Source organism: Astatotilapia calliptera, chromosome 9, assembly GCF_900246225.1.
Source record: "Astatotilapia calliptera chromosome 9, fAstCal1.2, whole genome shotgun sequence".
In the NCBI taxonomy this organism is placed as follows: domain Eukaryota; kingdom Metazoa; phylum Chordata; class Actinopteri; order Cichliformes; family Cichlidae; genus Astatotilapia; species Astatotilapia calliptera.
The window spans coordinates 19,285,933-19,307,764 of NC_039310.1; the positions used below are offsets into that span (position 1 = coordinate 19,285,933).

Consider the following 21,832-nt stretch of genomic DNA (forward strand, 5'->3'; position numbering starts at 1 on the left):
TGATGGGAAAAAGAAGATAGCAAACGGAAACAGGAGAACAGGCCTAACTATAAGCTTTGTCAAAGTGAGATCAGTGATGATCAGTAATGGGCATGAAGAGGAATATGGAGGTCATAGTTTGTTATGCCATGGAAGCCTTACAGGATAACAGCACTGGTTAACATAACATGTTGGTATAGACCACCTAAGACGTAGTTAAAGACTGAGCTGAATAGTGAAACAGTTCTCTTTGTATAAGAACTTTGATGGGAACTCCGTACAAGATATCTTCTTTTCACCACCCAAGACTGTTGACATAATCTGCAAATATTGTTGGAAACATGAGATGATGCACATCATGGTCCCGAGTGCAGCTGTCCAGGGTATAATAGCTCACTGAAAGACATATCACCATCTTAGTCACAGTTAATCCTTCTCAACACACAGATAAGTCTTTGAATCAAAAGCATGTATTGATCATATACATTGTGAAATTTCTGAAAGACAAAAGATAAATCGTGGTAATATTTCAATGTAAAATCTAAAAGACTTTTTGATCATTGAAATTCGTAGAGATTCTATTAAGTGTCTAGAAATAGATTTAAGGTTTTACTTCTTTTCAACAATGCAATGTCATTTTTCGGTGGATAATATAGAGAAAAATGTTCCGTGTATTTAAATTTCAAACATCATCATCAGTAATAATAATGGCTAAAGATAGTACCAAAAAGATGGCACTGGCAGTGGCACAGAACTACAAAATTAGTGGGCCATGTGTTCATTAGTAACATTAGCCTATGGACTAACTAAGAGCTTGACCTTGTCTTCAAGACCACATCCATCTGAAAACATGTCTGCTGCTGTTGATACACACTAGCACAGCTCAATAACCTGAATTTCCCCCAAAATTGACCACTGGGGTGGATGTGTTTAGCGTTTTCAAATAAATTAAATACTTTACATTGTCTGCACATAGCTCTGTGGGCGATCGTGGCTCAAGAGTTGGGAGTTCGCCTTGTAATCGGAAGGTTGCCGGTTCGAGCCCCGGCTTGGACAGTCTCGGTCGTTGTGTCCTTGGGCAAGACACTTCACCCGTTGCCTACTGGTGGTGGTCAGAGGGCCCGGTGGCGCCAGTGTCCGGCAGCCTCGCCTCTGTCAGTGCGCCCCAGGGTGGCTGTGGCTACAATGTAGCTTGCCATCACCAGTGTGTGAATGTGTGTGTGTGAATGGGTGGATGACTGGATATGTAAAGCGCTTTGGGGTCCTTAGGGACTAGTAAAGCGCTATATAAATACAGGCCATTTATCTCTGTGGATAATAGGTATGATAAAACGGATGCTATCATGCACAGATTCTCAATAATTCTAAAAAGTGAAGTAATAACTTGCAATCGTATACAGTTTTATAAACTGAAAAGTCTGCTTGGATAGCAAAGCAAACATTATGAATATAAAATAACCGAGGAAGAAAGACGCCACAATGCTGCCTGTTTTCGGAAAGACAAATCCAGGGCAGAAACGCCGCAGCAACAACAGTGTATTTTTGACAATGTCGACAAAAACATATTGCTGATTCCTTCTTTGACTCATGCAAATTGCACAGCGGCAAAAGCAACAATGCTTCCTCAGTACCAGTAATGTGAGTTGACATATTCGCATCTGCTGTAATGTTCTCTCTATATGATGCCAAGATCATTAGCTGTTATAGCTGTGAAAATGAACAGAGTGATGAATGACTTGCTGTTCTGCTGCTATGCAGGTACTTTTTTTTCTTTTTAATTTGATGCTGCTAATACAATATTTGAATGAGAGATGATTGCTCGCAATAAACTCGTCAAGTTGCTTATGTTATTGTGGAATGTGGATGCTGTGTGTCTGCACATCATAAAAAGAGAAGAGCCTGAAACTTGACCCCACTATCACCTGGTTCCAAGCAAGCAACGTGGGGAAAAACCCACAAAAAACATGGATGGGCTGAGTCAGAATGTGTAGTTTGCTGCTGAAGCTGCTTTTGTGTCCTTCCACCATCAAACCCAGCATGCCCTGCATACAAGCTGAGCCTAACCTGCACACAACATCAGCACTTCTGCTGTTCACACGCACACTACTGAATGTGACACAAACACACACATCATGGTGTTAGTACAGCTGCCATCGAAGATATAAATCCCAAGCCGTGCACATGTGCCGTTGTGGAACCACAGTGTGTTATAGATGCCACCCTTCTGGAGGGGTTTGCAGCAAACTGGCAATTTTCCATTGCATCCTTTTTCACGTGCTCTGTCACTCAACCTGTCACCATGGAGATGAGCTGTGTCTCATGCTGGAGTGCATACACTGCAGCATACAGCAGCAGAGGCGAGCACCGCTGACTCTGTCACACCTCACATGCAATCAGAAGCACTCCTTTAAACCAGCAGAGCAATAAAGAGCACTAAATCCAAGTCCCCAAATCCGGCTCTGTTCTACAGCCAATAGCGTTGTGCTTTTAATACTGTGAGTTGTAGTGGTCAATAAATGTGCCCAAACCTGAGTGTCACCTTACTTAAGACACAGCATGACACTCAATGAGAGGAGGCCTGAGGACAAAAAGTTAGCTGCAGCACGTAAAGGGCAACTGCCACTTCAGATAAGTGTCCTGAGTGGAGACTGAATGGGATCACACCGAGGAGTGGGGCAAAGCAGGGGGTCAACACAAAGGCCACACACTGTCACTCATATATAACATGTGCAGTATGACATTAACATAGATATCAATGAGCAAGAAAGCAAGAAAGAAGGCAGCATGTAACATTTCATATTTAAATAAAAATACATGTAATCATCGAGGATTGACTGTTTTCTGCTGATAACTGCATCATGAAGAGGAGTGTAATACAATGCAAGACAGCGCAGAGAGGGCAGCTTAACTGTTTTGACTACAGTAGGGCACAGATACAGGATACTAGGAAAGCAGCAATGTAACGGATCTATTTGGGTAACTAAAGTTAAGCAACAGCAGTATTTAACTGTGAGTAAAAACTTTAAACACGGCATCTTTAGATTTTCTGCAAAGTTTTCATAATTTAGACTTGGCATCTGTTAAAATCAAGGTCAACAGATATATATATGTGTATATTTGTTTTCTTACTGTGAGATTTGGGACTTCCTTTATGATCACTCGGAAGAAGGTCCGCGAATTGCACCCGGTGTCCCGACATGTCTGTTACAGGCTCTCAGGTCAGAGCTCCAGGACTTCACCGCTCTTCTCTGTGCTGTTTTAAAAGTAACAGCCAACTTCCGAGCAGGGGGCTGGTGGGGTGGGGAGGCTTTACCGCGTCGAGGTGACCGCGTCGCCGTCCGTGTTGCGCGTGGGAATCCTTCGACACTACACACCGGAGACGGGCGTCCGTGGATGACTTTCCCTCTGCCCCCTGTGCGTCTCTGAGCTGACTGTGTGCCAGTACTGCGGTGAAGCAGCCAGCTCGGTCCAACTCTCACCTGCCCCTCTGCTCTAAGAAGCCTTGTGAACGTAGTAGACTCGCAGGAACAGGAGAGGCACTATCCCTCCCCCCGTATTAAAAATCATAAAACTTTTCCCCACACACACAAATGACGGTGACTGCAGCGTTACGTCATCACTGTAAAGAATCCATAATAAAGTTTAAATCGGGGGCTGTAAAAACACAATAATGTTGGATTTTCATACCACATATCATATTTTCGGACATTTTGAACATTTTCCAGCTGCCAGAGTCAGGAAGCTCTTAATCAATGTTCAAAATCTAACTTGGGTGGTCTTAGAAATTATAAATGTAAAACTTTATAAACCACCATTTCTCCCAGTCATCGCATCCCGTGATACCAAAACATGCCATTTCACATTTTTGAAGACCACTGCGCAGTCACTTTAACTCTGCGTATTGTATCCGATAATCCAACGCTGTAATCTGTTTTTAAAAGAATACAAATACCTTTATTGATACCTTGTCTGAGCATCTGGGAGCATACAGTGCCACCTAACGGAAGGAAGGCGCAATATTTATCAGTACATGAGTTTTTCATAAATTACACATATGGCTTTAAAAAGCAGCTGAATAAGTTTCTCTATATGTCTTTGTCATGTTCACGAAACAGGACACTGTGATCATAAAGGGATGGACATGGTCAGGAACAATACTCAGGCAGCCTGCAGCAATTAAATGACACTCAGTTTGTACTTATGAGCCCAAAGTGTGCAAAGAAGACATCTCCCTCGCCCTTACACAACCAGCCAGAAGTGTTGATAGAAGGCAGGATGGATCCATGCTTTAATGTTGTTTACACCAAAAGGCAGAAGCAAAAGAAAATGAGATTCATAGCATTCGTTCATTGCAGCGTTTTTCCAGTTTTCTGCTGTGTCTCATTTTGGTGAGCCCGTGTAACTTTTGGCTGTTCTTAACTTAAAGGAGCAACACCCAGTGTGGTCTTCTGTTTGCTGTAGCCCAACCGCTTCGGGGTTCAAGGTTTTGCACATTTAGCGATGCTCTTCTTACTCGGTTGTAATGACAGATGTTGAACTCCAGGCCTCGAGGGCCGGTGTCCTGCAGGTTTTAGATGTGTCCTTCATCCATCGCAGCTGATTCAAATGGCTAAATTACCTCCTCAACATGTCTTAAAGTTCTCCAGAGGCCTGGTAATGAACTAATCGTTTGATTCAGGTGTGTTGATTCAGGGTGAGATCTAAAACCTGCAGGACACCGGCCCTCGAGGCCTGGAGTTCGACACCCCTTGATGTGACTGGTGTATTTCCTTCCTTGGCCTTTCTCCTCCAACCTCTGGTATTTTGGCTGGAGGACTTAAACTCACTCGACTTTTTTCTCTTTCAGAGCATTCTCTGTAAACCCCAGCGATCCCATCCCATTAGATAAGCAAGTCTGAAATACCGAGACCAGCCAGTCTGGCACCAGCAGCAATGCCACGTTCATAGACACTTCTACCCATTCTGACGCTCAGTTTGAACTTCAGCAGGTTTTTGATCATGTCTAGATGCCTAAATGCACTCAGGTGTTGATAAATAGATATTTGTATCCGTGAGCATCTGAACAGATGTAGCTAATGAAGTGACCGGCAAGTGTATTTAGAACAGCAGACATTAATGTGAAATGCCAAAAAGAAAAGTATTATTACAATATGAATACATCCATATGTTGAGATTAGCTTATAGTATTTGCAAGCTGTATTTGGGTGGTTTGCTTTCCTTTTATATAGTTTTTAGGAAATCAAGCAGAATCTACAGTTTTTAAAAAAGAAAACAATTACAGAAGAAATGACATTTTGGCCTATACCGTGACTGTGCACCCTTTATTTAAGCTTTAACATAGCTCAGTACACAGAGCACATTCCCTTGTACTCTGTGTATTGAAGCCGTGGTCCCTTAATACACCGAGTTCGGCAGCCTGACCTGAATGAGAGGCTGCAGGGTCACTACATCATGTAATAAATTCCCAACATCACTTTTCACTTTAGGACACTGGTGAGTGGAGGATGACTGCAGCATGAACTGTGGTGGTGATGTGGTGGTTATGGACTGCCTTACACCTAAGATGAAACAGTGGATATCGCTAAAGCTGAATAACAAATGTATGAAAATGTAGGCGATAAACAAATAGCGGGACAACGAGCATGTAAATTAAAAATGAAGCCACTGCAAGTTAGTGTGTTTTTGTCTTAACTTTATTTTGAAATTCTTTGTCAAATGTCGAAAAAGTACTGGAATAATGGAAAATGAACCGTTGAATCATTCTCGCAGACACAAACCAAGCACTGTGAACTACTCTTAGAGGAATTTTGTGCAAATGAGTAGCTAAACACATGGAAAATGCAAACCAGATTTCTCTTTGTCTGAAAATATTGGGCAGTTGCCAAAGCATGAGAAGCACGACAAAAAAATAATAATAACTGGTCAGCTGAGAGAGGGCAAATAAAAATAGTACACTCCAAAAGCACTCAGCCACATCTGAACAGCATTAGAGAATTTCACTCATGTCAACATCACCCAAACTATCAAGAACAGACTCACACACTGTCAAACTCTTTCGGAGACAACTAGCGTTAATTTCAAAACGCTGGCATAGACATGAACCAAAGTATGTGCACTGCACGTCTTTTTGCTCCTTAAAAAATCCTTAAAAAACAATAATTTAAAGCACGTAGAAACAAAGCAGAACCATTCATCTCTATTCCTCTGTAATGCGCTGTATTTCGTTTACACGGACCCATTCTGCTCAATGTACATTTTGGATAATGAGGCTGCCATCGACTTTGCCAGTTCCTCGTCCCGTTTCTTTTGCATCTGCGAGTTTCGGCACCAGTCCTCATACTCTGGGTTGGGCAGACACCTGTCCAAGAGAACGTCATAGTGACCGTTGCTCAGCCAACTCAGCCAGATAGCTGGTTTGGAAGGATCCTCCTCTCCAAGAAAGTGCACCATGGTGGAGACAGTGGGACTCTCCAAGCTGCCCCCTGTTGTGAGGTGGATGTTGACATTCAGCATCTGGCTCATGGCGAGAAGCTCGGGGTAACCGGCCCAAGTGCCGTCCTGCGCTGCATTGATCAGGAATTCCCCCACATCCTCTTCAATGATAGGGTTGAACTCGTCAAGGTGGTCAGCGATGTGGTGCACCGTCCGCTCCCTCAGCTCTGCATGTCTCGACTGGTCCCCGTATGTGGCTTTAGACACAGCCCTGTACAGACAGTTGCCATCTGGAATGATTTGATACCTGTATTTGTGCCTCTCCTGGAGGTACTTATTTTGCTTTTCCACTTCAGCCAGGTATCGGGCGACTTTGTCGTTGATCTCCCCTCTCTCCTGGACTCTCTGTGGAGGGGACTCCTGCAGAACACTGAGCTCAAAAGCCCGTCTCTCTTCTGATGCTGGAGCAGCTTTGGTCGTGCTCATTAAGCTAAAATCTTCTTTTATGAGACCCTTAGGCTGTACTGCCTTGGGGGGAACCAGCTCCTTGTCTTTCAATGAGGCCCACGTCTTGCTTCTGAAGGGGGTAATAGTTAGTGAAATTCCATCATCCCCACCTGAAGTTTCCACCGTTCTCTTGTATTCTTCTATTCTGGGTCCACTGGTGTTGTTGCTGTTGGTAAGCTGATTTCCAGTCAGTTCTGGGCAGTCTGGGAAAAGCTCATCTGTCCCATTGCTCAATTGATCTATCAAGTCCACTATCACATCAGGGTCGCAGTCATTACAGAGTAAAGTTTCACCGCTATGAGAGTCTGGGGAAGGTGGTTTGACTTTGGACTCCCTCATAACATGCACAGGCACAGACCTCTCCACTCCATCAGGTCTCCGGATTAAAATTTCAGCAGTCGAGGTGAAGTAAATTGGCCTCATGGTTGAAGCTTCGTAACACGACAAAGCAGGCATGTTTGCGGAAGACACAGACTCGCTCACCGGATCACCGTTGGTCGCTGAAGTTGCGTCTGGTTGAGTAAATCCCGGCCTGTCAGCCTCAGAGGAACTTGCCCCGTTCAAACGCGCAGAAGCGGTCGACAAAGTTATTGTAACTTTGCGAGACGACCTCGGGTAGTGTGTCAGCACACTGTTGTACAACTGCATTTTGAAAGAGTCCTTTATACTGAACGGCGCGGCTGGGCTGTTACGGAAAGATGACAACAATAGCTAAAAATACTCTCCGTGTCATCAACAACAGCAAAGTTGTAGGGAAGGTTTCCATGGCTCTGAGTCCCGCTGTCATTGACACACAGAGACGACTAGACTGTCCAGTTTAGTCCTCTTGCGTCATTTGCAGTTGGGGTGCCTCCCTAATTTTAGACTCCAAACTGTAACAGGACCCAGTCCTCTTCGACAGAATCAAGTCCGACGAAATAAAGCCAAAAAACACTTTTCAGTTGAATTATTTCAAAATAAAATTCATGGTTTACGCACACGTGCGCCTTCGTTATGAGCGATCATGCTTTACTGCCTTAGATCAATGAGCAAAAGTTTCTTTAAAAAAGTCAAACTTTTAAAAAATGTTTTCATGCTGATAAACAGGAAAAGATGCTTTAACTTTAAAGTGCAAAAAATCCTTACAAAATAGTGAACGTTTTTATTTTTATGTTTTAAGAAGTCTCATAACTAGTTCACTAAGAATACCACGTTTACTGGGTTTTAATTTACTTTCAAAAAGTCCATTGTGGTGTTGCTTTCATTCAAATAGCCACATAATCATCAAATACACTTTCTTCCTCTTTACTAACATGATGACTTGAAATGAAATGAGCACTTCAAATGACAAGGTAATCTAAATAAAAACAGCGCATCCAATTACTCGCTTTAGAATAGCAAAGTGTTAATTAAAGCAGATGTTCGTAAAGCTCAGTTTTAGTGTAATTAGGCCTAGGATTTTTATTTATTGATTTATTGCGAATGAACTGGAACAAAGGAAAAACACAGTCCGCCATAAATCCCGGATATGGGAACAATTTACCAGATTATGGTTGAACCTCATCATTTTGTGAACCCTAAAGTATTCTGATTCTGATATTTGAACCACAACAATCTTATTTTGAAAGAAAAAAACCACCAGTTTCCTGTACAGTTGTGGCTGTCTGTAAGTTCACACAGCTCTCCACGGGCGTCCTGACTGAAGCCGCGATGCTCGTGGACAAATGTGAAGGATTTGATGCGTCACAGTCAAATGAGTCGAGTGACACAACAGTAAAGCAGCAGAGCTACCGCTCAGCTAATTATCGTGTCTATTCTTTAAACAAAGCGTTTTACATTCGTTTCCCCTCTAAACAGATTTATGTGGTTCTTGTTATTAATCCTACAAAATAAACATAAAAACATTCATTAAACAAGTGCAGTGTTATCTCGGTCTGGAAAGTATAAAACAAACACTGAGCTTTATTTGTCGTCTTACATCACCACTGAATTCCCGTCATAGTAAGTGTAGATATTAATAAAAGAAATGACTCAAAAAAGCTCGCCAAATGTTGATTATACAGAAAGCATGAAATGCTCAACGTTTAAAATGAGTCATCAGCACAGCTAGTCTATCAGACTAAATGACTATTAATATTACTGCTATTATTAATTACAAAAATCAGCCAATCAATAAATATCATTTGATCTATTTTAATGTCACAACTGATGGGAAGCATACCTAGTATCTGACAGTAGCTGGCTTTGGCCTGCCAAACTTAGTCGTCTCTATTTTTAACAGTGACTGAGCTGGAAAACACACTCAGGCTGCTTGTGTTTGATTATAAAAATATTACTTCAGTGAGTGGGTGTACATTTATAGCAGCAAAAAAAACCCCAAACAACATTAACATTAATAATCAGTAAAGGTGACTGTTTATTTTTGTTTTGTTTTAATATGCTGTAATAGTATACTGAAACATAATAACACTTTCTAATACAGCCTGTGACTAAAGGTGAAATTCCCCTTGACTTTCCATGTATTTGACCTGAAATTACAATGTAATTGCATTAACCGACAAATACAACAGAGTAAGGAGGTAATAATTCAAGTATTTACATCAATCATTATACTATCATTACACATTATGCATTCATTTTGGCTAGTGTATTCAACAGGAAATCAGACACAAATTATACTCTAAGTAATTTTACGTAGTACATAATTTCCAGGTATTTTAAAGCAACTTCTTTCCTTCCTTATTTTCGCCTGAATTGCAGTGCAATTAAATCACCACCAGAGGGACCCCGAGGACCTCGTGTCTGCACGCCGCGTTGCATTCACGTACAGTTCCGATTGTGTGCACGCGGAGGCGACATTTAGCTTCCGCAAAGAGCACTTGAATGCATGTCTGGAACAAATGCATGCAAAGAAACGATGCTACAGCAGCTGTCGCATGGTTGTGCACCGCATACAAATGAAGGCATTGATCGTTTTCTTCGCAGTGCTGCTGTTGTCTTTAGTAAGCCGAGCTGGTGCGCTAACCTCCAGCTGCTGCAAGGTTTGATCAATATATCCCGCAGCTACACCCATGTCCACACTGTATTTTTTAAGCATTTCCTCATTCCTGTGAGAAATTACAGGAGCTTCTCCTTATATAATGTTTACAATTCAATCGGGGTGACATCGATAGCGCATAAGAAACGTTTCACGCGTATCTATAGGGATACAGAAGAATGGACTACTACAGTCACAACACGGGAGGAGGAGGAGGAGGGGGATGCACAGTAGTATAAACACGAGATTTGCTGCTATTACCATAAACATAACACGAGGCCCCTATTGTAACACACTGCAGCAGCCTATACGAAGCCACATTGTTAAAAAGCACTCGCATGCAGAAGAATTATTGTTGGGAGTACGTGAAGGTAATTCTTCACGATGTAAACAAGCGATACGAAAGGTGATAAACCACAGACTGTGATAAGGCGATGAAGCTTGCACCACAAAAACACACCGACGCTCATTCGGAAATATGCGGCATAGCCTGTAGCAATAATGTGCTATATATATGTTTTAAATTACTGTGGTTAGTTTAGTTATTTTTAATCTGTAGGTGTTACCACGAGGTCCGCAGTGCTATCCCCCAGTCTGCTATTGTTGTCATTTTGCTTGCCCGCCTAAACAACGCTTTCTGCATATTATATATCTATATAGATATACATATCTATATATCTATATAGATATATATTCACTTTATTAGTAGGGTCAGCAGCAGTTAAAGCTCAGCAAGACTGTATTCATGTCAGTGGAACAAGCCATGCTGATGTCAGAGATTTTTCCTGTTCTCCACTGGTGGTGGGAGGATCTTTGCGTTTAGTCACGCAGCTGTCAAAGATAGCTGTCACCCAGTTTCAGGATCAAACACACAGTCAATGAGAAAAGGGGCTTTGAGCAGAAAGGGACGCAGAGATCTCAGGTAACCCACAACCCCCCACCCCCCTCTCCTGCCACCTCAAGTCTCCAAAGAAGGACGACTAGAAGAGAGAAGAACATCTAAAACGGGAAAAAAGAAGCATTTTTTAATGAACAAGGATTTTCGAGATTTCGGATACACGCTGGGGATATCTAGGGGGGAAAACACAGCTCTGACAGAGAATTTGTCTTCTCCGCTTGCCGAGGAATAAGCGGGCATTTTTTCAAGATGAAGACCAAAAAGGGTAGGTGGGATTTTTAAAAGAAATAACATTAAAGTATTAGGGAAGAGGAAAAAAACGACTTTAGACGGAGACGGCGTTAAAGAATGAGTAACAGAACCGTTTCCCTCATATGCAAACCATGCAGTCTATTGTTTCCTTTCCAGACATGACAGGGGGGCTTTTTCTGCCATGTGTTGGCGCGATGTCAAAAGTCGACAATAGCAAGGTTTAGCCACCGTTTTAGGTTATCTAAATGTGCTTTATTCAAGTTTTCACACAATAGGCTAACGCACGACTGTGTCGCCGTGTGTTGTTTTCCTAGTCGCGGTATAAACTGGGACAACTTTCAGAATGATTTAAAAGACGCTTTCGCCTTTTTTCTGTTACGGTGGAAACCTCATATAAGCTACATTTGTGAAGAAGTTTTTCGGTTCTTGATAAGTGGTGATAGTCGATACAAGTCAAAAGTTGTGCGACTGTTGTGACTTCAGGGGTTGTTACATTTTGGCAGCCTGTAAGCTTAAAAAAAACCTCGATATTTTGTATCTTTTTTTAGTTACGAACAGCGAACGGAAACAGCCCCCAGCGCCTTTAAAATATGACCAAAATCCAAATGTAGGCTAATGTTCATCCTGACCTCATTGTGGGAACTTGCTGTTGCCTTGTTACATTCATGGACCTCGTGGTGCAGCTCGCTCGCGCACGCACGCACACAAAAGAACCTTCTTACAAGTTGTTCAAACTTAGAAAAACTGTCGTGTTTCTCGGGTTAAAATGTCTTTTTTCTGGCCTTTCAGTGGAAGCGACGTATTTCGGCTGGTGGAAAGTTTGCGCCAAAGTCGCTGTTTGCGAGTAGAAACTTTTGAAACGCGTACAAAGGAGCAGGCAGCCCTGGATTCTTTTGTTTAGTCTGGAGACGCTTATTTGCAACAGGTCTCCCCTCCCCCTTCGCCTCTCCAACCTACGTAATTACCTCATCCTGTTGGCCACTCTTGACTTGGGAACTTTCTTACTTCTTTCCCACTAGTTTGCCCGGGAGCTCACGGCTGTACAATAAATATCCTGGCCTGTTTTATTCGCTATGACCGCTTGGCTTCCCGTACAGTAGCCTAGGTGCTGGTGTCCAGGTGTAAATATTGACCTAAAATCACAGGAGCCAGTCTTTAATAAACCTCAGTGTGTCTTTATCATAAAGAGGAGGGACGCATATTAAGGTTTTGTATTGGTTAGTTACTAAATGGGACTGAAAATGTTTAATAATATTAAACATTATATATTATATAATATGCCAGATGGAAAATGGGACAAATTTAAAAGCAGTTCAAAAGCACATCAGTTTGCCTGGGCTGTACTCTTGACATTCAAAGCAATTCAGAGCACTTCCTTTGATCATGATTGACTTCGATTAGATCCTAAGCCTCCCATTTAAAAAAACAAAAAATACAGACTCTGTAATCTTTCAGATTCAGCGCTCCTGTTCTTCAAAACAAACTCTCCCCTTTTACACAGAGATTGTTGCTGTGCCAGCTATCAGCCTGTCTAGAATAGACCTGGCTTGTATTTGTTGAGGCAGGTTTTATAACTGACACAGCATCAGGCTAGCCTTTGTGACGTCCCCCCCTTTCTACATCCACCCTCCCCTTCTTCCTCCTCCTCACACCCTCCCTGGCTCCTTATATGAATCACATGGCTGAACTTGACAGCTTGCTTCTGACACATCAGCTGCCTCCCAGACAACTTGAGCGGCTGTGGCAGAGCCGCTCTGACAACGGGGTGGCTTGACATTAGAGGATATAAATTCTTCTTTGTCCTGGCCTCACACGCTCTTTTTTTTTTTTTTTTTTTTTTGTCCTTCTCTTGCACTCGCTCGTGATTTTTTTTAGGTTTGATGATGCTGTCGGGCAGCGAGACTGACGATGAGGACAGCGTGGACGCCCCTCTGGATCTGTCGTCCAGCGCGGGGAGCAGTGGGAAGAGAAAACGGCGGGGAAATCTGCCCAAGGAGTCCGTTCAGATCCTCAGGGACTGGTTGTATGAGCACCGTTACAACGCCTACCCCTCTGAACAGGAGAAAGCCCTTTTGTCCAAGCAGACCCAGCTCTCTACACTGCAGGTACGGGCACAGATTCTGACGGAAAAAAGATAGTACCGCCTGAAGCTGTTTTTTTTCTGCCATTAAGCCCAGAGAGAGTAAATAGACCACTGTAAAAGTCAAGAGGAAACAAGTGTCAGCTTGACTGAATCATTTCCTGTCTGGATCACAAACAAATTATGACACATACACACTGTGAATTGAAGGTCATCTAGATCAGCTTGATGTTGCAACATAAAAGTCTGAGACAAAGTGAGTAAACTTACTCCCTGTGTGCTGTGGGCTTGGCCGAGGCACTTGGACAGGAATTTCCCTCCCTCTAGCCCCTTTTCTATCCCAGCTGTCTGGGAACAATGCGGAGTCATTTACATAGTTAGAGCTGAAAGGCTCCTTAAGCCAGTTACGACTAGCCTGGAGGACTGAGAAAAAGAGTGGAGTGAACTGTGAATGCTGCTATTACAAAAGAGATTTATTTTTTTATTCAAAACTATTTTCAAGACAAGATTTCTAAATCTAAACTGACCTTTATTAAAAAAGGGGTTAGCTTATAATCAGAGGTGTCTTTTGTCATTTCTGCAGTGGTGAAATGATTAAAACAGGAAATGGTTGCGGTGTGTGAAATGTCAGCATGTGATAGGTAGGGTTTACCTTTCACTCGATTTCTCTGCTGACATGTGCAGACTGCACCTGGGGATAAATGTACCAGCAGATTTTCTTTCAAAGCGCAAGGCAGAATGGAAGCGAGCCATGTGACGCGCCTTTTCTGACTGTGTGGGTTGTTGTTGTTATCGTCTTCTGCAGGTGTGCAACTGGTTCATTAACGCACGCCGGAGACTTCTCCCGGAGATGCTGAGGAAAGATGGCAAAGATCCCAACCAGTTCACCATATCCAGGAAAGGTAGCAAAGCTGGTGACAGCTTCTCTGACAGCTCCCAGTCCCCGAAACACAGCAGCCCCGCGGCAGCCACAGAAGAGAGCTACGACAAACGGGTGCTGCACCCGTCTAGCTTCGACCCCGCCGTGCCCAGCGTCCTGAGAAAAGCGGTGTCCCCCACCGTGCCCTCTCCGACCTCCGCGTCCCCGTCTCCTGGGCTCGTGCCCACCCGGCCTTCTGTCATCTGTCACACTACTGTCACCACAGCAATGCAAACCAGCCCGACAGCTTCCCACCCCAGCGCGCCCGGCATGAACTGTGACAGGGCAGCTGAGTTGTTGCATGCCGTGCAGGCTCAAGCGCTGCTTAGGTGCCGGGAAGAAGGGCCAGGCAGTCAGCCACTACCCAACGCCACCCCCACTACCACCATCCTCAGCAGCACCAGCATAGAAGGCAACCTGAGCCCCCGCAGTGGGCTGTTCAACACCCCTCCCCCCACCCCTCCAGACCTCACACAAGACTTCAGCGGTTTCCAGCTCCTGGTGGATGTGGCCCTCAAACGGGCTGCAGAGATGGAGCTGCAGGCCAAACAGCTGGTCGCTTAAAGGAGGAAAGTTGACAGAAGTGGAGGAACTAGAGACTGACTTTGCATCTCAGCTGTGGAACTCTTCGTTTCAGTGACTCGTCTGCACGTAACAAAGAACAAAATCCACACGAAAGCCTGACCATTTCTATTTTTGGTATACCAATCAAATTGACATGGATGCTTTTCTTTCTTTCTTATTGAACAAAAAAAAGAAAAGAAAAACCGTATCGAGGTGCCTTGGCTGTAAGTTGTTTATACATTTCATATACATGTATCTTTATGTATCTACATGTGTATTTTATTTGCACACAGGGACCAAAAATGTTATCAGAACAATGCTGCCTGTCTTTATGTCTTTCCATTATACTGTATTGTAGTAAACGGAGCAAGAGCAAGAATCAGTCCTCCTTCACAGATCGGTCAGGTGGATTGGTCGCACCCACACGTTTTAATTTTTTTTTTTTCTTTAATTATTATTATTATTGTTCAACATTTCAGAGATCAGTTCATGATTGGTCTGCCTTGTTTGTTTGCACACTAAAGGCAGAGGAAGGTCATCTCAGTGTCTTAAAAATACTTTGCTCTTGGCATCTATGACAAACTTATTCACTACTGTAGTAAATGTTTGTTTTCATAAGTATAGTTTTTAATTTTTGTTATTTACTTTTAGCTATTTTTAAAAGGAAAAAACCCTTTATGCTTCTTTTTTTTTAACTTTTCTTTTTGTCACTGAGGGGTGTTTCATAAGACCAATGTAGCAGGTTCTTAGCATGAGCCTTTATCCCATCACTCAGCGAAAAATGACGGCCAGTGGACTGGAAAAATTAAACACTACATATGTTTTTCTGCATTTGCTGTTTTACAACCTGACAAAAAAACAGCCCTTTTTAAAAAAATAAAAATCACCAAAAAACATTTCCTTGTATAATAGGACCATGTGTATAGTTAATGTGACATGATGCCCAATGATGTGATTTCTTTTCATACTGTGCAATGTTTGTGGCAACTAGGGGTCACATGGGATTCAAATAAAGTTTTGTTTTTTCTACATCTCAGAGTTGATCATTTTTATTCAAGTATTTTGCCCTGCTTTGGATCATTCAGATCACTTAACTCTACTGCACACATTTATCCCTTAATGTTGGGAGTAGTGTGTTTAGTTTAATTGTTCAGTGTATATAAAAGAAGGGAATATGAGAAAACAATAGTGTAGCATTCCTGTCTTTCTACAGGATGCAGTCCTGTGTGTGCGAATGCTTTAAAACAGCTCCCATGCATTAGCATAATCCTGTATAAATTAACACAGGTAAACAGCAGACATCAACACTTTCTCGCTGACAGGGTTTACGTGCCAATAAAGTCAGTGTAAGGAAGCTTACATATGAGTACAGCTGTTCCCATCTGGCAATGCTTCTCTGTTGTTCTCTGTATTAGGTCAGGCAGGTACACCTTACTGTTTTTGTTATTATACCCGTCTTTTAAGCTGAACAGCAGTTTACTTTTAGGATTTTAAGGGGATCTTTTTTTAAACATCTTCATTAAAATGATAATCCGCAACGTTACCTGTTCACTAACTAGCAGGCTATGATATGTAACCACTCAAGATCAGGGGTTGAATGCAATTGAACTGCAGTTAATACCATGTAGCACTGACAAATTCAGCATTTATACATGCTGCATTATCATATTTGATAGGCTAACTTTTGATCAACTGATGAAACATTAACTCATTTAATAGCATAATAGGTGGAACAGGCAGGATTCCTTTGAACCTTTTGTCGGTTCCTGTCAGAGGTGACAGAGGTTGGGTCTGATCTAAATGATGTAATCACTAAGGGTTTAAACAGACCTCCAGGCACACAAGTAGGCAGATGCAGCCCACCATAGAGGACCATATGATGGGTAGATTGACCCAGGGCAGGCCATACACAGAGACAACACCCCCACAACCCTTTACCCTAACTCTAGCCACCGAAGCCAGCACACCTCGCCTCAGCATGACTGATGTGTGAATGACAAATCACCAGAAGCTGCACGTACAGAAACGTCAAGGCTAAGCCGAGGCCAAAAGCGGCGTCTAATTATGGGGATCCGCCCCTGCGGATGGGAAATGCCCTAAAAACACACCACGCTGGCCTTGTAATCGGTTTAATTATATTCTAATTGAGAACACATGTGACAGGAAAGAAATGAACACAACAAAATTATGGCAATGAGGTTTTTTAATGCTGATAAGAGCTCATACACGTGCCATAACATCAAGAGTGTAATAACATTAATTACAAAATGTATATCTGCTTGTAATATGTTGTTTTGTTCTTTTAGTTTACATTTACATAGGGAAACATTCATGTATGTACAAATGTTTATTTGAAGGTTTTTCTCTTAATATAACTACATCACAAGTTTCAGATTTGCCAGGACTGCTGGAGTGAGTTTAGCAATTAAAGCACAATCCAACATTCTGGTTTCTAACTCCCTGCTATACCAGGAGGGTTATATTGATATGTTAATATAATAAACATAAATAAATGAATTGTTTATTCGACAGACAGTTTGACTTAAAACAAGTTCCAAAGAAAAAGTACTAAAATGAGCTTTGTCTATATTAAATGGCATGAAGTTTGAACTATACTTATAAGCACCCTCTCTAAAAATATTTATTGACCAACTAAAGGAGTTACAAATCATACTGTATGGTTACATCATCTTCGCACATCTCTCGATGAAAAGCTCAGGTAGTAGTTCAACATTGTGGGACAAATAAAAGGAATATACCGTGTTTCCTATAGTTATCCAATGGCACACAACTTTATCAGATCAATACAGAAAATTGGACTACACACCAAAGTTCTGCTAGTCCGTGAAGAATTAAGTGACCATAAACTGACTCGGGATTGTCTCCACATTCAAGCAGCTGACAGAAGTACCTTGTTTTACTGCAGTAAGCCGGGTTGAGACGCTCAGTAGAAACATAATTGAGAATATGGTATGGACACTGGTTGCTTTATTAAGATCATGGCCTATCCTGCTGGCAGGAATTATGTACAACAAGAGACAACAATATGGGTCATATACAGTCAGATGAAGTCAGTCACACTCTCTCTCTGAACCTCGCCAACACGCAAACACACACTCACTCACACACACACACACACACACACACACACACACACACACACACACACACACACACACACACACACACACACACACACACACATCTTCCCCTGAGACTGCAGTTGTGCTCGACTAGCGCGATAGAAATTAAGGCTGATCACTGAAACGGAAAAGACAAAAAAGGCGCCTGTCATGCTGGAGAACATAAATAAAACACAAACACAGTATAAGGGCCTTGTTTTCAGTGCATAATAATAATAATATAATAACAATGGCAATAAACAGTCATTGTTCTCCTAATCAATAAATTAAACACTAATACAAAATATTAGAAACTGGATTTTTTTTTTCTTTATGACCTTCAAATAATTGCTTCATTTAGAGGCAGAGGGAGTGCACACACAGTGAGGAGAAATAGTCCTTTCTCAGTCCCGTAGTCTCAATACTGTCCATAAACTCTTCTTGTCTAAAAATGACATAATAAAATATCGTACAACTGCCAGTATTGTACCACATATGAGTCCTTTAGCTTAGTCTGTTACACTGAAGAGTTTAAACGTGGTGTGAGTAAGGAATAAATCTGTTAAAAAAGACAAAAATATCAGTTACCTTGTGTAAGCATGCACTTCATGTCATTATATATCCTTTATACAAACTTGTTCTGCTCAGTCTCAATTCAGACAAGACGGGTGATTTGTTTTACAGTCTGCTGATGCTGCTACCTTAATCTTCGATTACAGCTAGGACCCTTTAGACCTAGAAAAATAGGAAGCACTTTTGAAACAAACAAGTTAACCAAAACACGCACACGCTCATCCTGTCACACATACAACACATATTCGGTTTGTGGCATTTTCTGGGAACCTTTCAGGGTACTGCACTCTTTGCAGAGGCCGAAAACCTAACTCCTACTGTCTGAGGAGCCACTTTGCTGAACCTGAAGGAGCAAAATCTAACCTCTTGACCTTTCCTCCCGCAACTGGAAGGACCCACTTTCAGGCAGAAGGTGAACTGTGTTACCAGCTGCCTCTATAAGCAGGCTTTTTAATATTACGTTTTAAAATGTGACCTCAATAAACAAAACACAGACTTTTGTGGCTGTAGTACTCTTAGAGTCAGATATTGATTTCTTTTTAAAAACTAGATTTTTTTTAAATAGAAAATATAACATAATAAATATCAAGAATGATTCTGGTCTGGTCTCTTCAGTTGATCTGATAGATTAAATACATCACTTACAACTGCCTGTGTGTTTGCACGTAAGCACCTACACACGCGCAGAATCCCTCCACCATGTTATTGCGTCCTGGGCTCCTGAAACATATCCGTGTGAAGCAACACTGCTGTGCTACACCAGGCTTATCTTTGTAATATCAGGTCACTTAAAACGTGGGGATTAGTGAGATAATTCTTTGGGAGCAACGAGCAGGTGGAGGTACAAGGAACAGAGGGAGTGCTACATCAAAGCTGGGAGAAGGAAATGAAGGGAAGAAGAGACAGAAAGATAAATTAATTAAGTAATAAATAAATACTGTAAGTGTACATTACTTCTTCAACCAGCTTCCATAGCAACTGACTTCACAGTGATCTGGGAAGTCTGCAAAAAATGTGATTATGTTACAGTATGTTAGCACCGTAGCATTACCATTCAGTGCTATTGTGTTTATGGGACAGTGTACTGGACCTGTGTGTTGTTATATGAGTTTGTGTGTCTCATAGTCTGGTCTGAGCCTCAGGAATATAGATTTCGATACTGTCTGCGCTCTCGGTAGCAGAGCTCTGCCGAACTGACGCGGCGCGTTTGGCAGCTAGCAGGCGTTTGCGAGCCTCCAGACGCTGGCGCTCAGAGCTCTCCAGGGAGCGGTCCCTAGCCAGGGGAGGGTGGCCCTTCTGGGGCTTCTTTGGCACAGGAGGAGGCATCCTTCTCTCCTGGACAGGAATGACAAATAGTCTTAAAGACAGACCAGAGAGTCCTTATGGCAAGCTGCAGGTAAACACATGGACGAGCGACACGACTGCAGCCGGTTTGCATGAGGGTTAGCAAGAGCGGTGTGGCTGTTGCCGGCATAAGCATGCAATTTTTAATGAGGTTATGGTTCACAGTGGCAGCCATTTGTGTGGGGAAAGACAGCACGATGGTGGCCATTGCGTGAGGTAAAAGACCATTGGAGATGGGCAGGCCCCAACGGTGCATGGCAGGTAGAGTGGCTTCTCAAAAGCAGCTCACTGTCGACAAGACAGAACAAAACACACAAATACAAGTGATGGCGTCAGGCAGCCGACATGACAGTAAGCAACACATGTAAGCATGCTACAACAAAGCTTAACTGTAAATCATTAGGACTTACAATTCAAAGTATACAGTAATGACAGAAGATAGCATGCGGGTTAGTGGAGCATTCCAAAACAACACTGCAGTTAGGTCATTTGATTATTTAAAATGGAGTTGGCTGAAGTTCGTATTTGCCGTATGTGTCAGCACCTGAATTTCTGGAGGAGTCAGAGGTTTCCAGTTGTTGGCTTTCAGCTGGTGGAGTTCATCAAACTTCAGGCTAATGTTCTCAATGGACAGCTGGAGCATGTCCCAGAATCCAGCCAAGTCCTGAGAGACGGGCCGCGGGTGCGCATTTGGATTCTGATACACAAACATCACATGCATGGAAACCACACATAAAAAAATTAATACGGTTTATAAGATTATCACACACTTTTTCGAAAAAATACTATTGCTCTATAATATTTAATAGGAGTTAGAGGAATCACAAAATTGGCTTTAACTGTTTAGCCAAACATTTTTTAGAACTGCAGTGGAACAGATTTTCTATAAATCAGGTGAGACAGTTGCATCATATTGTGATAAGTGGGAGTACTGGAGTTGGTCTGAATCATAGACCTGCTGTGATTAAAAAACAGTTTCTTAATCTGTCTTGTCATCCTTCACTTAAGAAGGTTAAGCAATCCATTGCTACATAAACACAAACACAGCAGTATTCCAGTTGTATATTTTTGGATTTTTTTCTCAGTTAGTAAAAGACAAAAATGATTTTTTTAGTTAAATAAATCTTGCTGTTTTTAAATAGCTTAAATGTTTGTTAAATAATCTATAAATAATGCAACATAAAATTTTACATTTTTAACAAAAGGCATAAAAAACATAAATCTCTGGGTTTTAATGAAGATATGTAAATCCTGGGATCAGCATTCAGATATCCACGCAGCCATGCTCTTTCCTTTCATCTGCGAGTGACTGCAAAGATGTGATGTCTATAGTAGATGCATAGTAAATGAGTTCTGGCCTGGCCTGTCAGAGTGATTTGTGCAGGATGATGTCAGTGTGGGGGAGGGCTGAGGGGAGCATGCAGAGGATGAGGTGACACATACCAGATTCTCCTCACACAGCTCCCGGAACTGCTGGAACTTCTGGGACATCAGCAGCTGGGCACTCCCCACTGCACTGCGGATCTTACCCAGGACTGCAGAAAGACACAGACGCACATGCATGCACACACACACCCACACACCCACACAATGCAATTACTCACAGGACTGCATACTGCAGGCATGTTGCACCACTAACAGAGGGGCTGCATTAGTAATGCAACAAAAAAGGATGGATTAGAAACCTGCTTCGTACGAGCATTTCAAAATACAAAACATCTGTGAACATCAGATGAGAATGACAGAAATCCATTTATATTTCACAATTCTTTTTCCAAAAATACAAAATCATTAAACACACAATGCAAAACACTGCATGTTTTAAGCATGGTCAAATCAAGCACCTGGTCTCAACAGCAACCTTTTATTTTTCTTACAATCACTTTCCAGCAGCCTCATGCATAAGATAAAAAAGGCTACACAACTAATTTAAATGTCACTGATCAGTGATATGGACTCAACTGCTAGGCAACTGCTAGTACATAAGGCTAGTGCTATTAGAAACTGAGAGGGTGAGTAATGAACCTGTGCTGCAGACAAAGACTTCAACCCCTTCAGGATGCGTGCGAGTGTGTCTGTGTGTGCACGTGTGCATTGTAGTCTGGGATCAGGGAAAATATGACCTTGAGACAGCCTCCCTGTTATC

At 42.2% G+C, this 21,832-nt stretch overlaps 3 protein-coding genes across 5 annotated transcripts in view; 1 reads left to right on the forward strand and 2 right to left on the reverse strand.

The window, feature by feature from the left end:
* Window positions 1–5,656: 5,656 nt before the first annotated feature.
* Window positions 5,657–7,835, reverse strand: otud1 (OTU deubiquitinase 1). The gene has a single exon (XM_026179442.1). The coding sequence runs from the start codon at window positions 7,564–7,566 to the stop codon at window positions 6,205–6,207; it is 1,362 nt and encodes a 453-aa protein (XP_026035227.1). The 5' UTR covers window positions 7,567–7,835; the 3' UTR covers window positions 5,657–6,204.
* A 2,849-nt stretch (window positions 7,836–10,684) lies between these two features.
* On the forward strand, window positions 10,685–15,296 carry tgif1 (TGFB-induced factor homeobox 1). Its single transcript, XM_026179772.1, has 3 exons — window positions 10,685–11,097; window positions 12,960–13,189; window positions 13,970–15,296. The coding sequence occupies exons 1-3, from the start codon at window positions 11,082–11,084 to the stop codon at window positions 14,645–14,647; spliced, it is 924 nt and encodes a 307-aa protein (XP_026035557.1). The 5' UTR covers window positions 10,685–11,081; the 3' UTR covers window positions 14,648–15,296.
* A 2,671-nt stretch (window positions 15,297–17,967) lies between these two features.
* dlgap1b (discs, large (Drosophila) homolog-associated protein 1b) overlaps window positions 17,968–21,832 on the reverse strand; it is a 94,199-nt gene continuing 90,334 nt past the window's right edge. For 2 of the 3 annotated variants that reach the window (XM_026179769.1, XM_026179770.1), the window contains 3 exons: window positions 21,130–21,221; window positions 20,231–20,383; window positions 17,968–19,677 (listed from right to left, as the gene is read on the reverse strand). In XM_026179769.1, coding sequence (XP_026035554.1) covers window positions 19,462–19,677; window positions 20,231–20,383; window positions 21,130–21,221 — 461 coding nt within the window. In that variant the 3' untranslated portion in view covers window positions 17,968–19,461. Of the gene's footprint in view, window positions 19,975–20,230; window positions 20,384–21,129; window positions 21,222–21,832 lie in introns of all 3 variants that reach the window. The other variant, XM_026179771.1, reaches the window with a different exon arrangement.